Raw genomic sequence first — 22,736 nt, forward strand, 5'->3', positions numbered from 1 at the left:
CAGTGATTAGCAGAATGTTGTGATTCTCCTTTTCCCCTGATGAATGTTTGTGTTAACAGACTAACAGCAGCTATAAGCACAGTTGTTTGGTGTCATAAGGAGATGAATTTCCTTCCATTTTTAGCTTTTATATGCTTGTACTTATTAGAGAGGTTGAGTGCTCTTAACATGTTTATAATCAAGGTTACCAACTCTAAAGAGAGTGGTAGTAGGCCAAGCATACTTGAATGTTCCTGGGGACTCTTGTAGTAGCTGAACTTGGACGTCGCCCGAGCCTCTCCTTGCTGTTTTGCTTTATGTGATATTTCATGAGAGTAATTTATCCTCAGTCATGAAGTATTTATTGAGCACCTACTGTGCCCAGATCGTTTTATGCTCTGCCTTGAAGACTTCTTAAATTTTCCCTGGTTTGGTTATGACTTTAGTCATGTCATAACATGACTGTAGTTTGGATTTGGATAGTCAGTTTTCATGAAGGTGGGCACAAACACCAGTTATTTTATTTTGCCTTTTTGGTTGTATGGAGAGGAAACATGTTAAACTGAAACCTTGGGTTCTCAGGTATTTATGGCTAATGAAAGATATGGCTATTTATACCATATCCAGATGGTATTCTTAGGTATAAGGAAAACAAAGTGAACAGAAAGGTATTGATTTGAGTTTCTATGTATGGGTCATATTGTAGTGACCTAAGTACTTTATACATATTAACTGATTTAAGCTTTAGAATACTGTCTCAAAATTCCTCCTCCCCCTGCTGTTGAAGTTTTCAATATTGTCTTAACCATTGCACAAGTTTTTGGGCCCCAGTTTCAAATATCACTCTCTTCAGTCTGTCTTTCCACACTGCTGCTTAGTTGGTCTTTGTAAAATTCCAAACACGTCTGTCCCCTTCCCAGAAAGTTGTCTTCGTTCCTCTATTCCAGAGGTTAACATCTCTGCCTGGCAAACAGCACTAGGCCCTGGCTGAACTTTCCCTGCCTCCTTATCCAGCATTTACCTCCTTTTTGAACTCTCCATTCTTTCCTACTGCTTATCTTGTGTCTCTCTCTGTCTGGAACACTAACTCATCCTTCCAGTTTTAAAACTTGAGAAAAGTGCCTCACCTCTTCTGACATTATTATTCCTTAAAAGAATGAAAAACTAATCCCCAAGACGTAATGTGTGTGTGTGTGTGTGTGTGTAACACGTATTTTTAAGAATAATAAACAGTCCTTCAATCCGGAATAATTTACAATAAATTTGGTCAAATTCAGACTTAACACATTGCTGTCCCCTTTGTTTCGTTTTTTGAAAACTGGGGAAAATTTCACCACAAGCCCTAGTTTTACAGACTTGTGTTTTTGAGTCTCTCGTGTATGTAGTGAAATTGACAGAAAGGCTGGAAATGTGAGGATGGGAACGAAGCAGGAAAAATTTTTAAAGGTTCTGTTTATTGAAATGTAGAATATTGGAAGTGCAGTGTGAGAATGGAGAGAACTGAAGAAATCTGGTAGTCATGCGAGGGGGCTGACTTAAAGGAGGGCATTGTAATTGACCAGTGGAAGGGAGGAAAGGGTTAGTCAGAGGGGAAACTAATTGGAAGATGAACAGCACTGAGGAAACCTGTGAGACGTGAAGCCCTCCCCAAGATTCTTTAATGACTACTTGAGTTTTGTGAGTTTGTTCCTGATTATGCAGAGACAGAAATGATATTGATTCATCTTGTGTGTTCTGATGCATGCTCTTCAAAGAGGAAAGAAAGACAATCCTTTATATAAGTTTATTAGTGGTGAGATGACGTTCTTTAAGAAATACCATCCATGGTGGCCACTGGGGAATTTGAGCCATCGAAGCCTTTTGGCCTGAAAGTAATTTAACAAGTCAGTATCTTTCTGGGTGACTGTAATTGCTAGACGTTCGATAGTCATGAAATTTAGTTAGCATTCTTGCTGTTGAATTGATTTTTAATGTTTATTTGCAAAACCTTAAATGTGTGTCCAAAGCCTTGTATGCATTCCCAAGTTATCCATTGTACACTCCCTGGATATGAAATATCAATTTTACAGGCTAGCAAAATGGTATTTAATGGTGGCTGACTGGATAGTGTTTAAGAACAATATGTATTAGATACTGAAATTTGTCTATTATCTGACTCGTGGCACAGATCATTGAATTTAGGTGGTACTGAAATTGCAGAAGATCTGGCTGCCTTAATAATCCAAGCTATGCAGCATGTTTATTTAGTCCCAGGACCTTCCTCTTGTCTTTCTTCTTTCTAAGCATGTACAGAAGAAAATAAAACAATTTTGGTGTGTACTTTCACATCTACTTGCATTAGGAAAGATGTCTTTAAAAAACGGTAGGGACGTTTTCAGGACGCTTCTTGAAGCCTGGGGCACACCAGTTTTTTGTGATTTGTTGACATCAGTTGTTTTTTTCCTCCTTCTCTCATGTTTGCCTTCTTTGATTATACTTAAAGACCCAAGGTTTCACCACATTTCAATTTAAAATTTTGAGGCTAAATCTGGTCAAGCTGCAGCTGTAAAGGATGTTCTGTTTCATACCCATATCATTTTGTCTTGAATTTCATTTTAAAATGATCACTGTTATTTTAGGCATATGCAATGTCTTCTTAATGGCTTCTTGGAAAAAATACATTGTTCAGTTAGATAAGTAAATGAGATTGTCTGGGTTACTGAGCATGACTCACTTAAAATCTCATTTGGAACAATTTCCCTGTCCACCCTTTGTTAACCATATATCCCACTGCTTTTGTAGTACGGGGACTTGCACAAGAGTTAAAATGAACCACGGAGATCCCGATCTCTGGTCACAGCTCCTCCTGGATTCAAGGACTGTGGATGCATCTCTTTCCTTTCTGCTTTTTCTTTGATCTGTTTTTGGCTTTACTTTCATCCTTTGCTGTAGGTTTCTTAACTGGTTGTTTATTTTTTTCTTAGAAAAGTATGAGCATATGCAAACTACAAGGAATTTTGGAATGATTAAATGGATAAATATCATATACATAACCCATATGGGTTGTCTGAATAAGATTCCCCTTTATGATAGGCCAAAATTTGCATATTTGCTTGTAGTTTCTCCACCGTATCTTTGCGAGGGTGCCTCTGGTATACACAGTAAGCTTCCCATCCTTGTCATGCGTCCACCTGCTCGCTGGAACCCTTTCTACTGAATCCTCTACCCTGCCACTCATAATTCTTAGGTTATAATCTTGGTGTAGAATGGCGAGGGATAATATCTGTTACCATTGAACGCTGTATAAACCTGTTGAAAAAAATGGGATAAAAAATTAAAGCCGTTAATGTTTTCTTCATCCCTTATATCCCCTCTTTTTGAACAGTTTAGCTTTACTGGTGCTAAATTAAATAACGATAATCTGTTAACTTTACAAAGACATAGTTTAAAGGCATTGGAAACACAAAGGGAAAAGGTATAGCTCCTCATTATAATTTTTCTGGAATGCTGCAAATAAATTGATTTACCAATCGTCAATTTTATGTTGCAGAAGCACTGGGAAAATAACCGTAAAGAAACGATTTTTTAAGTTCTTAATATAGAGAGGGAGAGTCTTTTAAAACCATGAATAATCACTAGTATTCTGTTACATTGGGATTTTTTTTTTCCCTGCACTAAATTTTAGACAGTTCTACTTGATTTCAATTTGGATCCATCAACAGAATAGTCAACTAAATGCGGACAGGACAAAGTGTTAATTTACCAAGTATGAACACATCACCACTTGGGGATTAATTCTGGTTTCTTTGGAAATAGTCTCAGGCCAAAACTTTATCGCTAAAGCCTGTAATCTAAATATTTCCTGTGGATTAGGCTAGATTAAATTATCTGTCCCATGTGTTCAGAATTCATGTGGATGAGGTCCTACTATTTTATATTTAAATTCTGATTTTGCAGGTTGAATGGAAGTTCTAGAAAAGACTGGCGAGATCTGAGGGGCCAGTGGAGTTATTAGGGTTGTAGGGTGTGGCGATGATGATGAATCAATACCTTTGTCTTAACTACAGCTGCTAACCACCACCACCACCACCCCTCCCCCTGCCAAACACACACTTTTGGTGGTGGTGAGGTGGGCCACAGGTTTGAGTCATCCTCTCCTCAGAGTCTGGTTCTATCTGGCATTTCACAGTAATAGCAGACATAATTGCCTTCTGATTTTTAAGGCTGTATGGCTTTCTTGATAATAATGGGAAATTGGTTATTCATTTGAGTGCTGTTGATTAGTGTTGATGTTTTCATGTCTCACAAGTATTTCTGTTATCTGTCTGCAGATCCCAGGGGCATCTCTACTCTGAAATTTGTGGCTTCATTTATTTTCCTTCTCTCTCTGTTCTTTCCTGCTTCCTAGCTCCCAATTTGGATTAAAACTTAAACAGCTTAGGCCTAGAAGAAATAAGACATTTACTCAATTGCAGATTTATTACTTTTGAATTTTTAAAAATGAACTTTAAAAGGTTTCTTTTACATTTTTAAGGTTTCCAAGTACTGCCCATATCTTTGGAGACTGACAGTGACCTTGGGGAAGGGGAGGGCGAAAGAGACTCATCAAAACATTTTCTAAAGAGATCAGTCTTCTATTTCCTTTCTGTGACCTGATTTGGTGAAGATATTTCCACCTCAAAGGAGGATCTTAAGAATACCATATATTTTCATTTTTAGGTGAATGGATGCAGCTTTGATGTTCTCATGCCTTACTTGAATGTGAATGTTAAAACATGGCAAATTTTCAGGGAATCGTAGGGAACTGATCCATTTTATGTAACATTTACAGACTGATGGGCATTTAGAGATAGAAGGAACATTTAGCATTTAGACCCAGCCACTTTCTTCCCCCCTTTTCTAACAGGAGGAAAATGAAGCCTAGAGAGATTAAGTAATTTTATTCAACAAACATTAATTGAATGTGTACCATATGTCAGACCCAGTCCTAGGAGCTGGGGGCTACAGAGATGAATAAGTTTAATTTCCTGTTGGAGATAAATACGTAGTTCTCAGATCATACAGTTTGTGATTAGAAGGATAGGAAGTAGAATATTTATGAATTATTCATAATCAGATCTTTATATGATGAAAATTATGTCAACCCTCTGTCCTTCCCCTTGCCTTTAATTTATTAAATCATCCAATAAAGATGATTTTCACTTATTTACTTATTTTGTGGGACTAAATCTGGTGTTCTCCCTTGGCTTCCTTCTTTTGGCGACCACTCTTTCTTGAAAGATTAGTGTACCCTAGCCACCCCCATTTTATCAACTATTCAACCTGCTAAAACTGACTGAAATTGCTCTTGCTGAAGTTATTGCCATCTTGAGTGGGCACGTTTCTGTCCTTATTGTGACCACTTTGAATGTGCTGACTCTTGTCTTCTCAAACTCCATTCTCCCTTGGTTCCTCGGTGGCCTGATTCTCCTACCTCTTTTCCTTTTTTGTTTTCCCTTTGTGTTTCCACTGCCACTTCTTACTTCCCCAAGTGGGCCACACTTTCGCACATCTCTGTAGCAGTTGGTCATCCTTCAAGACTCAGCTCAGATCTCACCTCCTCATGAAGCATAGCTGACCTTTTGAAGAATTGAGGCACTTCAATTTCTCCATTCTTAACAGCACCTTGTATTTCTTTACCAATCCTGTAATTTTGTGGTTTGTATATCAAGCTTCTCCTTTTGAGTTTTTTTTCTCTCTGCAGAACAGGGACGATTTTTTCCAGCGACTGGCACTTGATGCTGTTTTTGTACTTTAATGCAGAATGACTTCTCTCTAGCTCAAGCCACCTCTCCCCTCCCCAGCAGTCCATCCCTCTGTTTCTCTCTCCAGTGCTCTAGTGGGTTCTGTGTGCTAGACCAGTACATTGCTGACAAGAAATGACCTGTGGTGACCTGCTGCTAATGGTAGATTTATAGTGCCATCAACTGTCAGTATATTAATTCACTTAAGACGCTTAAACATAACCCTTAGTTACACTCAAATCGATTGGTAAATCTTTTTAAAAAATTCATAAATTATACGTGCATTAACTTGAGCCTATTCCTGTCTGATTAAATCTTAGTTCATAATTAGTGTAAGACAACTAACTGAAGTTTTTCACAGATAAGGGGATTTTCCAGTTCTCAACACAGCAGTGAATATCCTACATAATGGTATTGTTTCCATATTATAACCTAAACATCTACGGTTCGCGTGTGCTGGGCAGCATCCCATCCTGCAAAAGACCGTTTTTGTCTTTAAGGAAATACAGTGTACCGCAGTTAAAAAAGAGCGTGCAGATTGGTTTTCCACAGTGCCTAATTCTCTGTGTCACATGGCCGTGGTAGGACTTCTAGGCCCATTAATAAGCTGATCCATTTGCTGAACTAGAATGTTTTTCTCTTGTTTCCCCACTGCATTTGGGTTGCTGACCCTTTATCCTTTGCTGTACACTTGTCCTTGATTAAAATTAGATCAATAAAGCTAAATCAAGGAAAAAAAGAGGAATATCCTCGGTAGAATAAGTGACCATATATTACCGTTAAACTGTTCAGAAGGAAATATTAGGTGATTTTTTTTTGGTTTTGTTTTTACTTATAGCCTTTTCTTTTATTTCTGTGATTAGTACTGATAACAAACCATATGCATTATACCTTATCTTTTGGAAGTATGGCAGTGGGGATGTGGATTTTTAAGCTGCTGGTTCCAAATATTTTGTTTGTCTTTTCCAGTAACCTCCTGGTCTTGGGTTGTGTTCAAATCTGTAAGATTTATTAGGTGAACGTTCTGTAGCTAAGTGGCAAGATGTTCTGTCTTCTCATTAGCAGTGACCCTGGATAGTTTTCTCACATTCAGCAACATTTGTTAGGGGCCACCCAGCATCCCTGTCACGTAGCGGTGAGGCAGAGCTGGGGTTCCGGCTGAGGAGGTCACCTTGTGCACATCTCCACTGGGGGCAGGGGTGCTTTGTAGGGAGTGCTCAGGCTGAAACTGGTTTCCCTGTTCTTTTTGCATATGAACTCTACTCCTGTAGTACAAAGAGCTTATTACTTGGAAGGCGAAAATGACTTCTCTCTTGCTTTAAGCTGGGGAGGCATCATAGGGTCCTTAGATGCCTTGTAATAGAATCCAGTGGCCATGGATTTCGGAGTTGGTTAAATTAGAGTTCAATTTTTGCCCCTGCCATTTTCTGCTGTTGTGAGCTTTAGTCTAAATTACACTGAGCCTCTTTTCCTTCATCCGTAACAAAAATATTATATTTGCTGACGGTTGAATTCTGTTGAGGATCAGATGAGTACAGTGGGATTAAAAAGATGAGTCAGATGCTGTTTTTAAGCTTAAATAGTTTCGAATCACCTATGAGATATAAGACACATATATACTGACTTGGGCCAGATGAACCAAGAGAGAAGACAGGCTATTTGATTAGAGAGCTCAGAAGGTTTCCTGAGGATGGTGGGTGGCATTTGAGTATGGCCTCGCAGAACGCTTGGCATTTTATTTATTTATTTTTAAAAATAGATTTATTTATTTACTTTTTAAAAATAAATTTATTTATTTATTTACTTTTGGCTGAGTTGGGTCTTTGTTGGTGCGTGCTGGGCTTTCTCTAGTTGCGGTGAGCGGGGGCTACTCTTCGTTGTGGTGTGCGGGCTTCTCATTGCGGTGGCTTCCCTTGTTGCGGAACACGGGCACTAGGCACGCAGGCGTCAGTAGTTGTGGCTCACGGGCTCCAGAGCGCAGGCTGAGTAGTTGTGGCGCACGGGCTTAGTTGCTCCATGGCATGTGGGATCTTCCTGGACCAGGGCTCGAACCCGTGTCCCCTGCATTGGCAGGCGGATTCTTAACTACTGCGCCAGCAGGGAAGCCCACGTTTGGCATTTTAGTAAGCAAAGTCTTTAGCATTGAGATTGCAGTCACATCCAGGCACTGGAATAACGTAAAAAGGGGAGTAGAAGATTCGGTTATGGGGCTTGTTCGGGAAGGAAACAATTTGGAATATAGTTGTTGGGATCAGAAGTGGGCTAGCATGTTTGATTATATCCATAATTAATACCTTTTTGTAGCCAACAAAAGATTAGGATTCATATCAGAAAATTCTCATGTTTATTTGGGTTTTGAATTTGTTAACGTGCTATGGCTTCTCCCAAATTAAATCAGAATATTACCTTGAATGAGTTCCACTTTTTTCTTCCTTGTGGTTAAAAAACACATAACATAAAATTTACATTCTTAACCATTTAATTGTATGATTCAGAAGTGTTTAAGATATTCCCATTATTGTGAGACAAATCTCCAAAACTACTTCATCTTGCAGAACTGAAGCCCTGTACCCATTAATCAATTCCTTTTCCCCTTCCCCTCAGTCTCTGGCAACCATTTAGCTCCACTTTTTTTTGACAGTTGGCTTAAGAGAAGTTTCTAGAATTCATCTAGCAACGTTTCATGATAAACTATGTAATAGCAAATCTGGTGTTATTGATCTCATTTTTCCATCTTGCTATAGTAGAAAAATGACATTTCGTTGGTGTTCTTGTGAGTTTGGCCATCCCCACTAACCCTCACATTGTGTGTATGTGCTTCTTCGCACAATATGGTAACTGCACTGACACAGGTAAGGTTTTTACTTTTCCATCTTTACTGTGATCCCAACTTAAACCACGAATATACACCTGTTATGGTTGGTCTTTAAAATCACAAAATGATTCACTACTCATGAGAGTCTAGCAAAGTACTGGAAAAAAAATTAGGGTACATTGTTCTCTTACTGCTTAAATTCTGTATCTTGTAGACTCTGTGGATTCGACACCTACTGGCTTGGAAGTCTTCCCTTTACTCTAGTGTGATGCTTGTGCTACCAGCCAATAAATAGTCAAGCATCACTCTTCATTAACTATTTTAACTGTGGAAGCTCTTCATGTGCACTCCAACCATTTTTCTTGGCTTTTTTTTTTTGGTGCACATTTTACATGGTAGGTAGTCCTGCTATATTGGGATTGGCCAGGTATAGAGGTATCTGGAACAGGTAAGAGGCAGTATTCTCTCAGGAGACAGTTGATTATCAAGAGAGTTGGACTGTTCCTCTCTGATGGTTACAAATTTTGTCTAGTTACATAGAGAAGTGCTTTTGGCCACAGTGGCAGGTCAAGAAACCACAGCAGTTATTTTAACAGAGATGACTTTACATAAGGAATTATTAATCAGGTATGGAAATACTAAAAAGGTAAAAAGAGAACCCTAAGGGTCACATGGAGGTTTTAACCACACGACACAGCTACAACCTCTGGGTACAAATAAGAGATTGAAATATGAAAACTTAAGCATTTGGAGGATGGACCAAGTGGGACTCAGATCTCTGTTGAGCCGATGAAGGGGGGAAGAGTAACTCCCTGGAGCTGGGACCCAGGCCTCCCAGGAGGGGGCTGCCAGTTGATTGGTTCTGGTGACTCTGAGGAGGTATGTTGAGACTGTTTCTGGGAGTGTTGGGAAAACTGCGAGCTGGAATCCATTGGTGCTACTGGAACAAGCTGCCATTGCTGAGAAGAAGAAGAATTGCTGTGGAGAAGCTGACTGGAATAGGAAAGAGTTTGTCCCTTTTTCTTGCTGTCCATTCTCCCTTTAACATCCCCTATTGGCAGAGCCTAACAGGGAACCAGCTGGCAAAGCAGAAATGTGGTTGGCAGTTTTCCCACCCCGGCACCACGAAGTGGAATTTTAAAAAGGCTAGGTTTAAAACTGAGTGACAGTAGCTTCATAACTGGCACAAATAGCGTGTCCAACTTAGTTAATCTCCTTGAGCTTCCCAGGAGCTGGTGGCTTTGGGTAGGCCTGCATTCCGTGCTGAAATGAACTGACCCTTTCAGGTCTGTGGGGGAGGTGCGTGTGGAACCGGATGGGAGTGAAAAGCCTGTGTGTGATGGCAGTTCTTGCTGCCTCAGTGGTTGGGAGGCAGGTGGTAGAGAAGTACCAGCCTGGGCTCTTTTGGGGTCTTTTGCTCTGGCATGATGTTACGTTGGGCATGTTTTTTCTCTGGACACCTAACTTCTCAGTTGAGAAGAGCTAATAGTTCCAGCTTTATTGGTTGCTGTGGGGATTAGAAATAATATGAAGCGTAGAAACTTAAGGTAGAGAGACAGCCTTTTGTTTTAAGGGGGTTAGGTTGGAAGGCCAGCTATAGGTGAGGAAAGAGTGTGATTATCAAAACGGGATGGTGACGTGATTGACCTAAAAACATTGTTAAACAGGCACAATTAAAGTGACATTACATAAAGCAGGAGCTAAAACTGCCTTGTCACGGACCGAGGCCCTGGTCTCAGGTCCCCTGTCCTTCCTCACGGAGATGAAGAGCTGTGGGTAACGCCCACTGGTGCAGGACGAGATGCCCCCTGCTCACGCCTCCTGCCTCTGACCTTTACCTGGCTGTTCTGGAGATCTGGTCACTTGTCTACTGGTTCACTAGGTGCCAGCAACTGGCACAAAACAACCCCGACACATTCCTGAGTATGTCTCTTTGATCTGGGTGGAGGGCCAGCCTCTTTCCCAGGAGCAGCCTCTGCCGGGTCTGGAGTCAGCCTTGTCAGGGTCTCTTTCTGCCGTCAGCCAAGCCATGCCATGTATATATAATAACGTTGCCTTGCCACCTGGGTGCTGCCTCTGAATGTCTGTGCTGTTCACAATTCTGCTAATTTCATTTGCCCATACTTCTTCATGGTGGTAGTTGGTGATAGATGTTATATTTTTCTGATTGATGACAGACTGTACAGTACGAAAGAGTCATCTTTGTAGGGTTAGAATGATATCTGTCCTAAAGTACAGGCCCCATTTTGCTGAGTATTTAAACACAGGCTGAGAGTACTTTGAATTTTGTAGATAAAATATGTGGCACTAGACCTGGCAGCCTGATTCAGACCTTGGAGTGATGTAGCTGGCAAGGCAGGATCTCAGTGTCTAAAGGGAGGCCTAAGCTGTGCGCTTACATAATTCAGGCCTGTGCTTCTGAAATGCACCACAACTTATTGCACAAATTTGACTGGAAATCTGGCTCAATTGGAGGTTCCTCTGGCACCAGCTAAATAATGGTGTCACACCCAGCATCATTTTCCCTTCTGTGCTGTTCCAGGAAGAAACTTTTAATAATAATTATTATTTTTTAATACGGTGGAGAAGGGAAGGCATTCACAAAGAAGCATTTCTCTAACAAAATGATATTCTTTTCTGAATGGGCTCACCCGAGCCTGCTGTCTGTTACAGAGAAAATTGCCTTCCTATTGCAAGAGGTTTGGTTTCTTTTCCTCCGGAGCCTTCCTCCTCTTCTAGAACTGTGGGAGGGCCGGTGGCACATCACCGTGCTGGATGGATTTCATCTGGCTTGCAGCCTGTACTTTAAGTAACGGAGTTGTCTCTTCTGAGGGCACTGGATCTCCATTTTTAGCCTGGGGATGAAGGGTGAGAAATGTGGGAGACGATTTCTCCATTACTAGAAAACAAGATTTGGGGCCAACTGGTTAATTAGGAGCTTCCAGTGAAAAGGAAAGAAGTTGCAGAGGGGCAGAGCCAGTTGAGATATGCCGGTCCCTGTGACTTTCCATGACCCTACAGACCCCCAGGCCTGCTCTGGTCCTTGAAGACCCCCATTTTCTCTTCTGCTTTTAAACTCTGGTTTCTTATTTGTAGATTTTTTTGTGTCCTTCCCAACGAAGGTGTTTCCCGCGTTAACATTGATTCGTGTTTGCACTCCATCTTCAGAACTATTAGCTCTGTAGAAAGAGGCCTTAATAGAGAGACACTATTTTTATTTCTTCTCGGCTTCGTTTGCTCATTTGAGCAGCATATGAAGAGTGCGTCATTCAGCAAAACTTCACACCTCTTAGTATTGTCACAGACTAGCCTTTTGAGGACAAATGAAGGGCTGTACAATCTTTCACTATCCTTTTCTTCTGTCTTAACCACAAAAAATGCTACCCTGGCAATTTAGGCTTAGTATCATCTCAAATTCGTGAATTTTTTAGGGAGGTGGGATGGTGGTACTTTGGAGTCCACATTAATAGAATTATCCCTTTTTATATTGTAGCTTACTATCATTTTATTTAGTGTTGAACTCTCACACTTGATTTTTTTTTTTAACAGTATCAGTTCAGCTTTACTTGAATTATTATACATGTTCTGTAAGGATAACTATTAGCTAATGATAGATTTGCGAGTGGGTTATTTCAAAGATCACAAGTAATTGAATTCATTACGTCAAATTTGTAGCGAGCAGAGGATTGCCTTAAAGTCTTGGCCAGGTCAAAAGAGAACACTAATTATTCAGATTTTGTAAAATTGTTTTTTTTTTTTTTCTCTAACATAACACATTGAAACTACCAGGAGTACTGCTTTTGCATCACTGCTTACAAAGAGCCTAGATTTTATGGTTGTACAGTGAGATATCTAGTCTAGAATCTTTTTAATCTTTATTCAGGAATATACTTATCTTTGTGTAGTATAGAATCATGTCTGGTAAAAGTTGCCAGAAGGTAGAGATATTAGAAATAGTTCACATTCAACTGGTGCTATATGAGATACTCATTAGCAACGGCGATACGGATCCACAGTGATATTGCCTCCTCCATCTCTTTGAAAGTTTTCTTTATATACTGACCAGTTCCGCTTATCCCGCTAATCAGAAATGCAGTTTGAGTTTAGAAAAATAAATCTTTTAGCTAGGCCTTTTTGCATTCCCCGTTTTATCCTCTCTGCGTGTTGGCATTTTCTATGAACATGGCACTATACTAGGCACTTCATAGTTATTATTAAGCTCTTTTTTCCTCTCACAGATCTTCCCTCCTGTGGTCTGGTAGGAAAGATAAGACCTACAAGAAGTAATTAAATTATAGTAACGCAAGACAGAAAGTGATTAGTGCTGTAACTTTGGCTTATCTCTTCTGTCTCTTGATATTTTAGCTCTCGTTAACATCCATATTAGATGTTGTAAAACTTAGCCAAGTAGCTTTGTTTCTTAGTAACACGTGTAGATCTGTTTTTTCCCCATGGGGTTCATATTACCTGAAATATTCCTGGAATGCAAACTTAAGAGTTGCCTGATTTTGCACTAATATATTTAGTCCCTTCCTGATTTTTACAGGATTTTCAAGTCATTTTTTGCATGGGTTTTCACTGCGAAGTTATGTATTAATATAATGCCAGGTAATTCTTAACTTGCTGATTCTTGAGAGGAAACTGAGGCAAGCTGGCAGCCAGGAGCTGCTGGTGCCAGAATCATTGTTGAGAACCTAGGCCTCTGTTCTCTGGATGACAGCAAGCTACCCACTTACTCTTGATCATTTGCTGCCATCAAATGCTTGAGGAATGTTTGATTTCATGTGCGGGATGGCTCTTTTTGTCTAACTTCAGGAGTGCTGAACTGAGCTTTGTTCTCTTCAAGGATTCGATGCCCTTTCTGTCTCATTATCCCAGTCTTACCGGCTGCATCCTCACCATTCCTCCAGGAAAGGTGGCACAGGCTTCACTCACCCTTGGAGCGGATCTTTATTTTCAGAGCACTGGGTCGGGGAGAGTTTTTGTCCCCGCGCTGGGAAAAGAAGATGAGGCGGGGCTCTGAGGGCTTTCTCACTTTCCCTTTTCTTCCTGGGTCTGGAGGCGATTTGCTGCTGGTTGCATAGCTTCTTACTTGGGAGCCTTCACCTTCTTTTGCCTTGAGGTCTGTGAGGGGCAGACCGTATGCCTGCAGAAGAATTTGTAGCTAAGTGCAGGCACCCCATGTGGTGCCTTGGATAATGATTTTGGAGCCCTTAGAGCCTTAAAAGTATTCTTTAAAGTCTTGACAGGGTCTTGGGGGGGTGAAAAGACCTAATGTTTGGCCTCCTCCTTCTCCTGCCCCCTCCCTCGCCTGTCCTTACTGCATCTGTGCAGTAAATAGCAAGAACTTCTGAAAATGCTCTTAGTTGGCTGATGTAATTGAGTAGGAGAGCAATCTCCAGAGACAGATATTTTCCCACTTGCATGATGGTCTTGAAAAGGTACTTTGATTTGGGGAAGAGCGAGTTCCTTTGGAACGTAATCCTGCACTGTGCACCGTAGATGACAGGCGAGTCCCTTCAAGGACGTGAGGCTGCCGAAATCTGCTTTCCTTCTTTCCCGCTTTGGATACTGCGAAACCCGGCTCCTCCTGGCAAGTTGCCAGGAGATTGGTAATTGGGGCAATTTCTACGGCTTGCCACTTCCTCTGCTGTCACTGTGGCTAGTGTAGGTCTAGACCACTGGGTGTCTGGGGGTGGGGGGTGAGGGGAGGGTGTGCCTGTCCTGCTGTTCCCTGGCATGGGCAGGTAGAGAAATATTTGGTAATCTTGTTTTCCCACCGTTACTAGAATGTTCCCAATTGTCTTAGTTGTAAAGACGTTTAAGGAGTATTTCAAGTTACCTCCAGCTACATGTGCAGAAAGAAAGTGAGTTCCCCAGGTATTTACTTACTTGCCTACTTATTTAGCCACTTTGATGGTAATCAAGCTCCTCTGTGTTGCTTTGTGACTCTTTAAACCTTTGGAGTCCCTTTTCTTCTATTTCCGTTGGTTTAAGTGGGTCCAAAGTGCTCAAAAGGCGCTCTGCAGCGTTTCTCAAAGTGTGGCCCACGGTCCTTCTCGCTACTTATTAAACATACAGAATTGGGGACATGACCCCAGACCTGCAGAATCAGAATACCTGATGTGGCCCGGCAGTCTGCGTGTTTACAAGCTCCCACACTAAACCCGACGACTACTGACAGGCGATGACTGCCTTTTGGCACTAGGAAGCCAAGAACGGGTAGTGTCTGCCACCTGCCGCGGGCACCCCCCCCCTCCCCCCCCCCCCCCCCCCCCGCTTCAGCTTCTGGGATAGCTGGGATCAGAATCCCTGCTCTGCGTGTTAACAAGAAGTGAGGCACGTTACTTAACTAAGCCTCACTTTCCTTGCTGTAATTGGGGATCATAATCCATTTCATAATGAATTGAACACTCTAAGAAGCAGACCCGAGTGTTTTTTTCCTAGGTCTGATGAAGAGTGGGTGGTTGTAGAAACAGTGGGTCGCAGAGTATGAGAGAAGTGTAGTAAACTAAGGGTTCTATAAAAGCAGCAAGACACTTCAGGGGCCAAGTATCTTGCATAAGCACGGGGTTCAAAGTCCAGCCCTCTTACATTCTCACACTTGTGAATTTTTATAATCACATCTCAGGTTTAAAAAAATATTTTTTCAATTTGATTTGTTTTTATTTACCGTTCTCCTTTGCCTCCTTGGAGATATGTCTGAAATGTATTTCACTGTTGTGAATTTGGGACTTTCCCAGACCTTGTCTCTTTAATAGACCCTATTTACCTTTAAGAGAGATGTTTTTAGGAGGGAGAAATAGAGCTAATTGGGAAATAAAGTGAAAGTGTCTTTTTCTTTGAAACAACTCCTGGGGAGTGTTTGGGTATATGAATCTTCTGTGTGTGGTCCTATAGGTATAGTGGAGCAAGATATCTTCCATTTGGCCAAGGTGGTTACGATTTTGAACCTTTCCCCAGCTGCTGACTATAGATTTCTATCTAGTTAGATCTACCTTTTATAAAATGTGCTATTGTGTATGTTAAGGATAGTAAATAGTGGATATCCCTGTGGATTGTGTCTCCTGGATGCCAAGGGAATTGAACGGTCCTTGATTGTAAATATGCCCAGGGCATGTGGTAATGTTCCTATTTTAAGTCTATAATTCAAACGGAAATTGCAGCCTTTGTTTATTAACATAGCTTGTGTGGCAGGGCAACTGGGACTGGTACATTTACTGTTTGAAATTTTATCCAGTTAAATCTGATCGTGTCTGTTCTTATTTTAATTCAGCAGTCTGTTTTAAGATCTTCGTAGAGTATAATTCTGCTTGGCTACTTTTAATATATTTCAAGCCTCCTTTAAAAAAAAAAAATCAAACTTGTTTTTGACCCTGGTTATTTGAGAGCATGTTGGTAGTTAAATTATTCCCTTCTGCCTCATGGAAAGATACATCTATGAAAGAAAATCAGTTTGAGGGAAGGAAAAAGGAATTTCATGCATTTCTTGTGAGGAAAAGAATGGAAGGTTATTCTGCCTCTGAGAGAAATAAAAGTATTAGACATTGTGAGCCAAGGGAAAGGTTGGCCAAACAAGGTTTGGGGGTTTCCTACCCCTAAACATTTTTTTGGTTTAAAAAACCCCAACGTCATAGAATGATACAGAACAAACATTTCTTATTATACCACATTTGCTTCAGATCGTCATTTAAAGAGACAAGCTTGCAGATGAAGTTGAAAGTCCCTGTGGACTCATCCTTGACCCTATTTCTCTCCCATTCTGTTTCTTTCTCTGCCCATCCTGCATCAGTTAACTAACCATTGACTTCCGTTTCTAGGTATTTTTATACTTTGGCTATTTACATAGCTCTGGGAATAATGTTGCTTGTGTCTTTTTTTAGTCTGTATTTAAATCATTATCATTCTACAACTTGTTTTCCTGCTCAGTGTTGTTTTTCAGATTTGTTCATTTATTGCATTGCTCTCAGACTAACTGCTCTCTGTTCTGCTCTGTGACTGTACAGAGCCGACTGTAAATTTTACATCGTTAACATGAGCATTGTGGTCCTTGTCTTGCATGAGTGAGACCTCTCTGGGGTATATACCCTCCTGTAAGTAGAATTTCCTAAGTATAGTGATGCATATCTTCAGCCTTAACCAGATGATGCCGAGTAGCACCATGTGAAAGTGCCACAGTGGTTGAACCGTTTTATATTCCCATCAGTGGTTACAGCACACCTATTTCCCCTCATCCTCATTTTTAAAATTTGACAATATATTGGATGTCCTATAGTATCTCAGCTTACATTGCCCTGATTATTAATGAAGTGATACCTTTTTTCATACACTTAATGTCCAGCTGCAGTTCTTTTGTGAAATGCCTGTTCGTACCTTTTGGCCAATTTTTCTGTTAGATAGTTTCTCTTATTGATTTGTTCTTCCTTCCTCTACTGAGTAAATCAAAGTAACGAGAGAACTTCCAACAACTCTCACTGCCACGTGTACCCACCTAAGAGTATCTGCATCCACACACCTAAAGGTGAATTATTGGAGCTCCTATGGAAAGCCATCCCCTCCTTACCTATGCATTAACAGTTCTATCCTCTTCCTTCTGCATTTTCACTTACTTGCTTTCCGCAGGACCTTTGCCTGTTATTTCGCCCCTCTAAAACCAAAAAACCAAAACCCCTTCTCTTCACCTTGCTTCCTCTGCCAGCTGCCACATAATCTCTTTGTATTTTGTAGCAGAACTTTCTGAAGTACCGTGTGTACTCACTTCCTCCACTTCTTCTCTTCCCATTCCTAGTTCCAGGCAGGCTTTTGCCCCTACTGCTCCACCAAGATTAATCTTGCCAAGTTACAGACGAGCCACACTTAGCTTAATCCAACAAGCGGATCTTGGTCCTCAGCTCACTTGCCTTGCCTTGTACATTGGACACAGTTGATCTTTCCCTCCTCAATTCACTTTCTTTCCTTGGCTTCCAGGAAATAACATTGGTTGTTTCCTCCTGCTGAGATCACTGATTGCTCCTTCTCAGTCTCCTTTTATACATTCCTTCTCTTATTCCTTACCTTTCAATGTTATAATGCCTCAGTCCTCTGTCCTTTTCAATCTTGTAGGTTTAAATACCACCTATATGCCAACCACTCCCAAATGTAAATTACCAGCTCAGAGCGTTTTTCCAAACTCCACTCTGCCTACTCAAAACCTCCACTTGAGAGTTCAGCAGGCCCGTAACCAAACTCCTGATCTCACCCACCTCCCTCTACCTGTGGTCTTCCTCATCTCAGGTGATGACCCCACCTATTATTCCATTTGCTCAGATAAAAAAAAAAAAACCTTGGAGTCATGCTCGATTTCTCCCTTTTTTCTCATCTCACATTTCATCCATCTACTTGCAGAATATTCCCAGATTCTGACCACTTCTTACCCCCTCACTGCTCTTCCTTGATGTAATGTTAACATCATTTCCCGCCCAGATTAATGCCATAATGTCCTAATTGGTCTCCCTTTGTTCTCTCTCTTCCCTGCTGTAGTGTCTGTTCTCAGCACAGTGACCAAAGTAATTCCTTCAGCTGTTAAGTCAGATGTGTGACTTTGTCTGTTGTTCTCCCCTCTGGAACTCAGCTGTAGCCACAGTGATGTCTCTGCTGTTCCTTGAACCCACCAGTCCTCTCCTAACTCAACGCTTTTGCGTTGGCTGTCCTCTCTGCCTGTCTCTAGATGACTACATCCCATACCTCCTTTGAGTCTTTGCTAAAATGTAATGTGATCAGGGTAGGCCTCACTGAGAAGTTTACAGCTGTGGCTCAGTACTCCAGTTCTCTCGTATCCTGTTCTGCCTTGTCTTTATCTTGTTTCACTTATCAGCTACTGAGTCTGTGCTGTGGCCTGTCAGTTTGTTCATGATGCTTTTTCAGTAAAGTACTCTTTAAAATTTTAGTGAAGCCACATTCATCAGTGTTTTCATCGTTTGTGTTTATTCAGCCTTGTGTTAAGAAATCCTGCAGGATCCTAGGGTCCAGTAAAATTTTTGGCTACAGTTTTTTGGCTGTTAGATGGGCTAGATTAAATTTGGCCTGAAACGGGGTTGAGAATAAGACCTTGATTAGGGGTCCCTTCCATTCCCTCCAGATGAGCATTAACCAGAGACCTCATTTTGGCATGATAAGCTCCTGTTCAAAAAAAAAAAAAAAATGCCAGGCATGCCTTTTAGATGCTGAGATTGGGCCTCCTTCCCAAACCAAGGGGAGGTAAAGATGATTGAAGTTATCTCTAACATGAGTCATTGCAGAGCCTACATACAATGTCACTTCTCAGGATGAACAGTGATTACAGCACATATTGGTTTGTGTATTATCCGCCCACCAGATAAATCAAGCATTCTTTTCTATTTTTAATTTTAAAGTATTTCCATGTAGATTAGAATCTAAACTAGATAGTCCTTTTTAGCAGGCAAGATTCAGCTAAAGTCTTGTTTTCTCAGAATACATTCCATACCTCAGTTGCCTCTTAGAGATTTCAAAGGCTTTTATGTACCTGGTAATTTGGAGGAATTGCTTTTATTGTGTAGTTTCTTAGGGACTTCTAATATCTCTCTCGTAAGATGTTTGCAGATGTCAATAGCTACTAGATCTTCCGGGTTAGAGTAACAAGATGACTCTGTTTTCACTTGTGGTATCTTGTTTTCTGCCCGTGCTATTAGTTCATTCCGAGCTTCATGAGAGACATATAATCAGACTCAAGTCACCCTGTTTTTTTGTTGGAATGTTTGGTATACTATTTATTTTCTTTCCTTCTTTTGAGAGTATCTTGGCTTGGCCCAGTCCTGTCGAGCATCTTTCTTCTTCACACTGCCATGTTCACACATTTAGGTGTATCTCATCCCATGATCTTCATTTGAATGCCTATTGAAACTATTTCTTACCATTCTTTGTTTTGGAGTTCCGAACAAGTGACATTGCCTTACACCTCTGTGGTGTTTCAGAATAAATAAGATAAGGTTCTGATATCAGGTTCTGTGGCACATCATAAGGCTGTGTAAGGGAAATGTCAATTATTTTGTTCAATTCATTTTAAAAAAATGTTGTTCACTTAGTGAATCACACAGCTATTCTGAATAGATTGCCTTGTATCGCTAGGGGAATATGAATACATTGGGACTTCTTTATTCCTGATGGCTGATTCTGATAACCATTGATTTTTGTCTTTATTAAAAATCCTGTTCATTACTGGCGCCTAGCATCTTCTGTCTAGCAAACATTCTTACACTATCAATAGTGTCATCATAAACTATTTTAGGGCTCCTCAGTAGTGACCCACTATTTTCACTTGGCTGCCTGAATGCTTATAAAATATCCATAATCCTATACATCTGCCCTTATGTTAGCCAGCACTCCCTCTAGCCAGGCAGCTCTTATTTGTCTCCTTTTCCTTGTTAAGGAAAACTCAGTGTTATGTTATTTCTTTAAAGATTTTCATGTTTCGGGCCGTACTTCACTTATTAGGCAGTGATCATGGTTCCCCATGACTTTGATCAGAGTTTGGAAATCCCAGTTGCTCCTGTTCAGAGTGTGGAGATTCCCACGCATCAACTCTGAGAAAGGATAAAGATTCACCGTCAGTTCTAAAGGTGCCTTAAGTTTTTTGAAGAGCACGAAAATGGTGCTGCTGCCTTTATTTTTTTTTTTTTAAGCCAGAGAAATTAGAAGACAGGTGGATGGTGAATGTGAAGCTCGAACTCAAATAATTATGCACATTCTTGGTGATATCAGTGAATTGAAATGTTTAAATGATGTGTTTTGGACACCAAGCCTTGCTTTGGGTCTAGGAGGAAACCTCTATTTCTATGCCCTTGACCTCAGAATTGTCATTAGTATTACTTTAAATATGGGGGGTATTAAAATGATAAATGTTCTTTATTTGAGAGTAGTTGGCTATGTAAGAAAACATAATTTGAATACTTTAAGTATAGAATGAATTATATAGAGATCTTGTTGTGTCAGGTGTGTAAAAGATGGCAAAGCAAAGTTGAGGCCAGGTGGGCTAATCATACAGGATGGGGAAGCAATGGTGTGCATCTAGGTTAGGGGTTATGGCTTAATTTTCTCCTTTTTTTCTGAAATTTTTTCCCCCCAAATATCTGTTCATGCAGTCCTATCCTTCTAGCATACTTGTTCTTGTATATTATTCTGCATATTTCTTTTGTGGTAGTACATCCAAGTATTTGAGTTTATACTATGAGGGAAGTACTGTATATTTGGGTCTGGGATCACAAAGGACAACAGAAAAGGACAGGGTCTCTGTTCTCATGCAACTTAGGAGCTAGCGGGAGAGACATTAATCATACCAACCAATTTAGCCAACATCTCCCAATTTCTTGTACACAAGCTCTAGTCCTCCATACGCTGTCCTTCCCCCGACTGCAAACTTCTCGGGTTCCTTCGCTTTTATCCCCTCTATCCACTCCCTTGTCAGTCACTATTTATTTCTTAAAGAGATTCTCCTAGCTCTTAAGTTCCTGTCAATTCCCAGTTCTGTTGCCTTCATCTGGACCCTCTCTCATCATCTCAGTTATATTGCTCAGAGCCCCTCTTTCGGGGGAAATCTGGGCCCCAAGAAATAATGAGGGGATTTGCTGTGTATTTGTGTGCTGAAATACTGTTTATTCCTGCCTCTCTCCTTTTGCTTGTCTTTTTTTTTCCCCCCCAACTCTAATTTTCTTTCTAGTTTTTTCCTATCCTGCAAACTCATGTTAAGTCCCACCTTGTCAATGAAACATCTCCTGATTACTTCTTTCCACTTCCCTGAATTCTAATAACACTTAGTCCCTGGTCTATATCACATAATTTATCACTTATTCAGAACTGCTTTGTGTTACTTCATATCTGCAGGATTTCTTCTGTTATTGTTAGGTTACAAGGATTTTAAGTCCAAGAGTATAACATACATTTACATAGTGCTTTGTCTGGGGCTAATAGTTGGTAGGTGCTTAATAAAGGCTTTACAGAGTAATAGAAGGAGATTTATAGTATATCTGTAAACATTAGAGGGGCCCTAATACTCAGTGAGCTTCTTCTATACTGCAGTTTATATAACTCTTTCCCTGTTGATGAACATTTAGGTTGTTTCCAGTTGTGTAAACATTCCATTGCTTATTTTTGAGCCTGTCATTTGAAAAAAGATAATCTTCTTCCCTGTAAAGCATTTCAACCAAATACTTGTTAATCGTTTACTATATATCTAGCAATTGTTCAATATTTGTGATACTGGGAGCTAGAGCATATTTCAGGTGTGTTGTCATTATCTCACACTCTTGGCTGTGTTCATGTGTCAGTTTTTGCTTTGTTTTCCCATTCCTGATGCGGTATTTTATTTTGCTTTAAGGATAAGAACAAGAAACTGCGTCCCCTCTATGACATTCCCTATATGTTTGAAGCCCGGGAATTTCTGCGAAAGAAGCTTATTGGGAAAAAGGTAAGTGATGGCAGAAACATAATTTGCAAGTGGTTAGGGGTTGTTTTAATCTGGGCTCTTGTGATGGAATCCCAGAGACCAGCAGATGACTCTCCTCCACCAAGTCAAGCGGTATTACTTTGATATGAAGAGAGGCGTGCCTCTGTCTCAGAAAGTGGCATCCCTTGGGAGAAGTTTAAAATTGGGGCCCTGACCACGGTGTGATTTCCAGGGCTCTCACGGCATGTTCTTTCCAGGGTCCAGGCTCAATTCCAGTTTCAGTAATTGCATATTGCCCTGAGCTCCATCCACTTCCATTAAAGCAGAGTAGCTCTCTGCTTCTCTCCAGCCACTTGCATTAAAAGTCGGGGCTGTGGGATTTGCTAATGAAAGAAAGTGGCTGCTTTTTTCTGACTCCCCTGTTTCTGAGGAGAAGAGGGCTTCTGGACTAGGAGCCTGCCTTTTGTGGAAGAGAGGGTGTGGTTTCCTGGTGGTTCCTTGGGAGACTTCTGGTGTAGTGCAGCGGCTCAGAGGCCCTCAGAGGGCATTTCCTTGTGTTCTTAGAGCAGGATGTTCTGTGACCTGCTGCACAACTTGCTATTCTGGGAAGCTGACAATGAGCCTCTGATCTTCCCCGGATTTTCCCTGACCTCCCCAGCCTACATATCCCGGACATTTCTTTGTGTCCTGGGTAAACAGAGGAAACGAATAGGATAGTTCCTGCGGTAATTGAGGGAAATCT

The 22,736-nt window shown here is 40.8% G+C and overlaps 1 protein-coding gene across 1 annotated transcript in view; it reads left to right on the top strand.

The window, feature by feature from the left end:
• The window catches only part of SND1 (staphylococcal nuclease and tudor domain containing 1), a 432,660-nt gene that overhangs the window by 150,472 nt on the left and 259,452 nt on the right, over positions 1 to 22,736 (top strand). Inside the window, exon 11 of the mRNA XM_068549395.1 lies at positions 21,926 to 22,015. Within this exon, the coding sequence (XP_068405496.1) occupies positions 21,926 to 22,015 (90 nt within the window). The remainder of the gene's footprint in view (positions 1 to 21,925; positions 22,016 to 22,736) is intronic.

This window comes from Eschrichtius robustus, chromosome 8, assembly GCF_028021215.1.
Source record: "Eschrichtius robustus isolate mEscRob2 chromosome 8, mEscRob2.pri, whole genome shotgun sequence".
NCBI lineage: Eukaryota > Metazoa > Chordata > Mammalia > Artiodactyla > Eschrichtiidae > Eschrichtius > Eschrichtius robustus.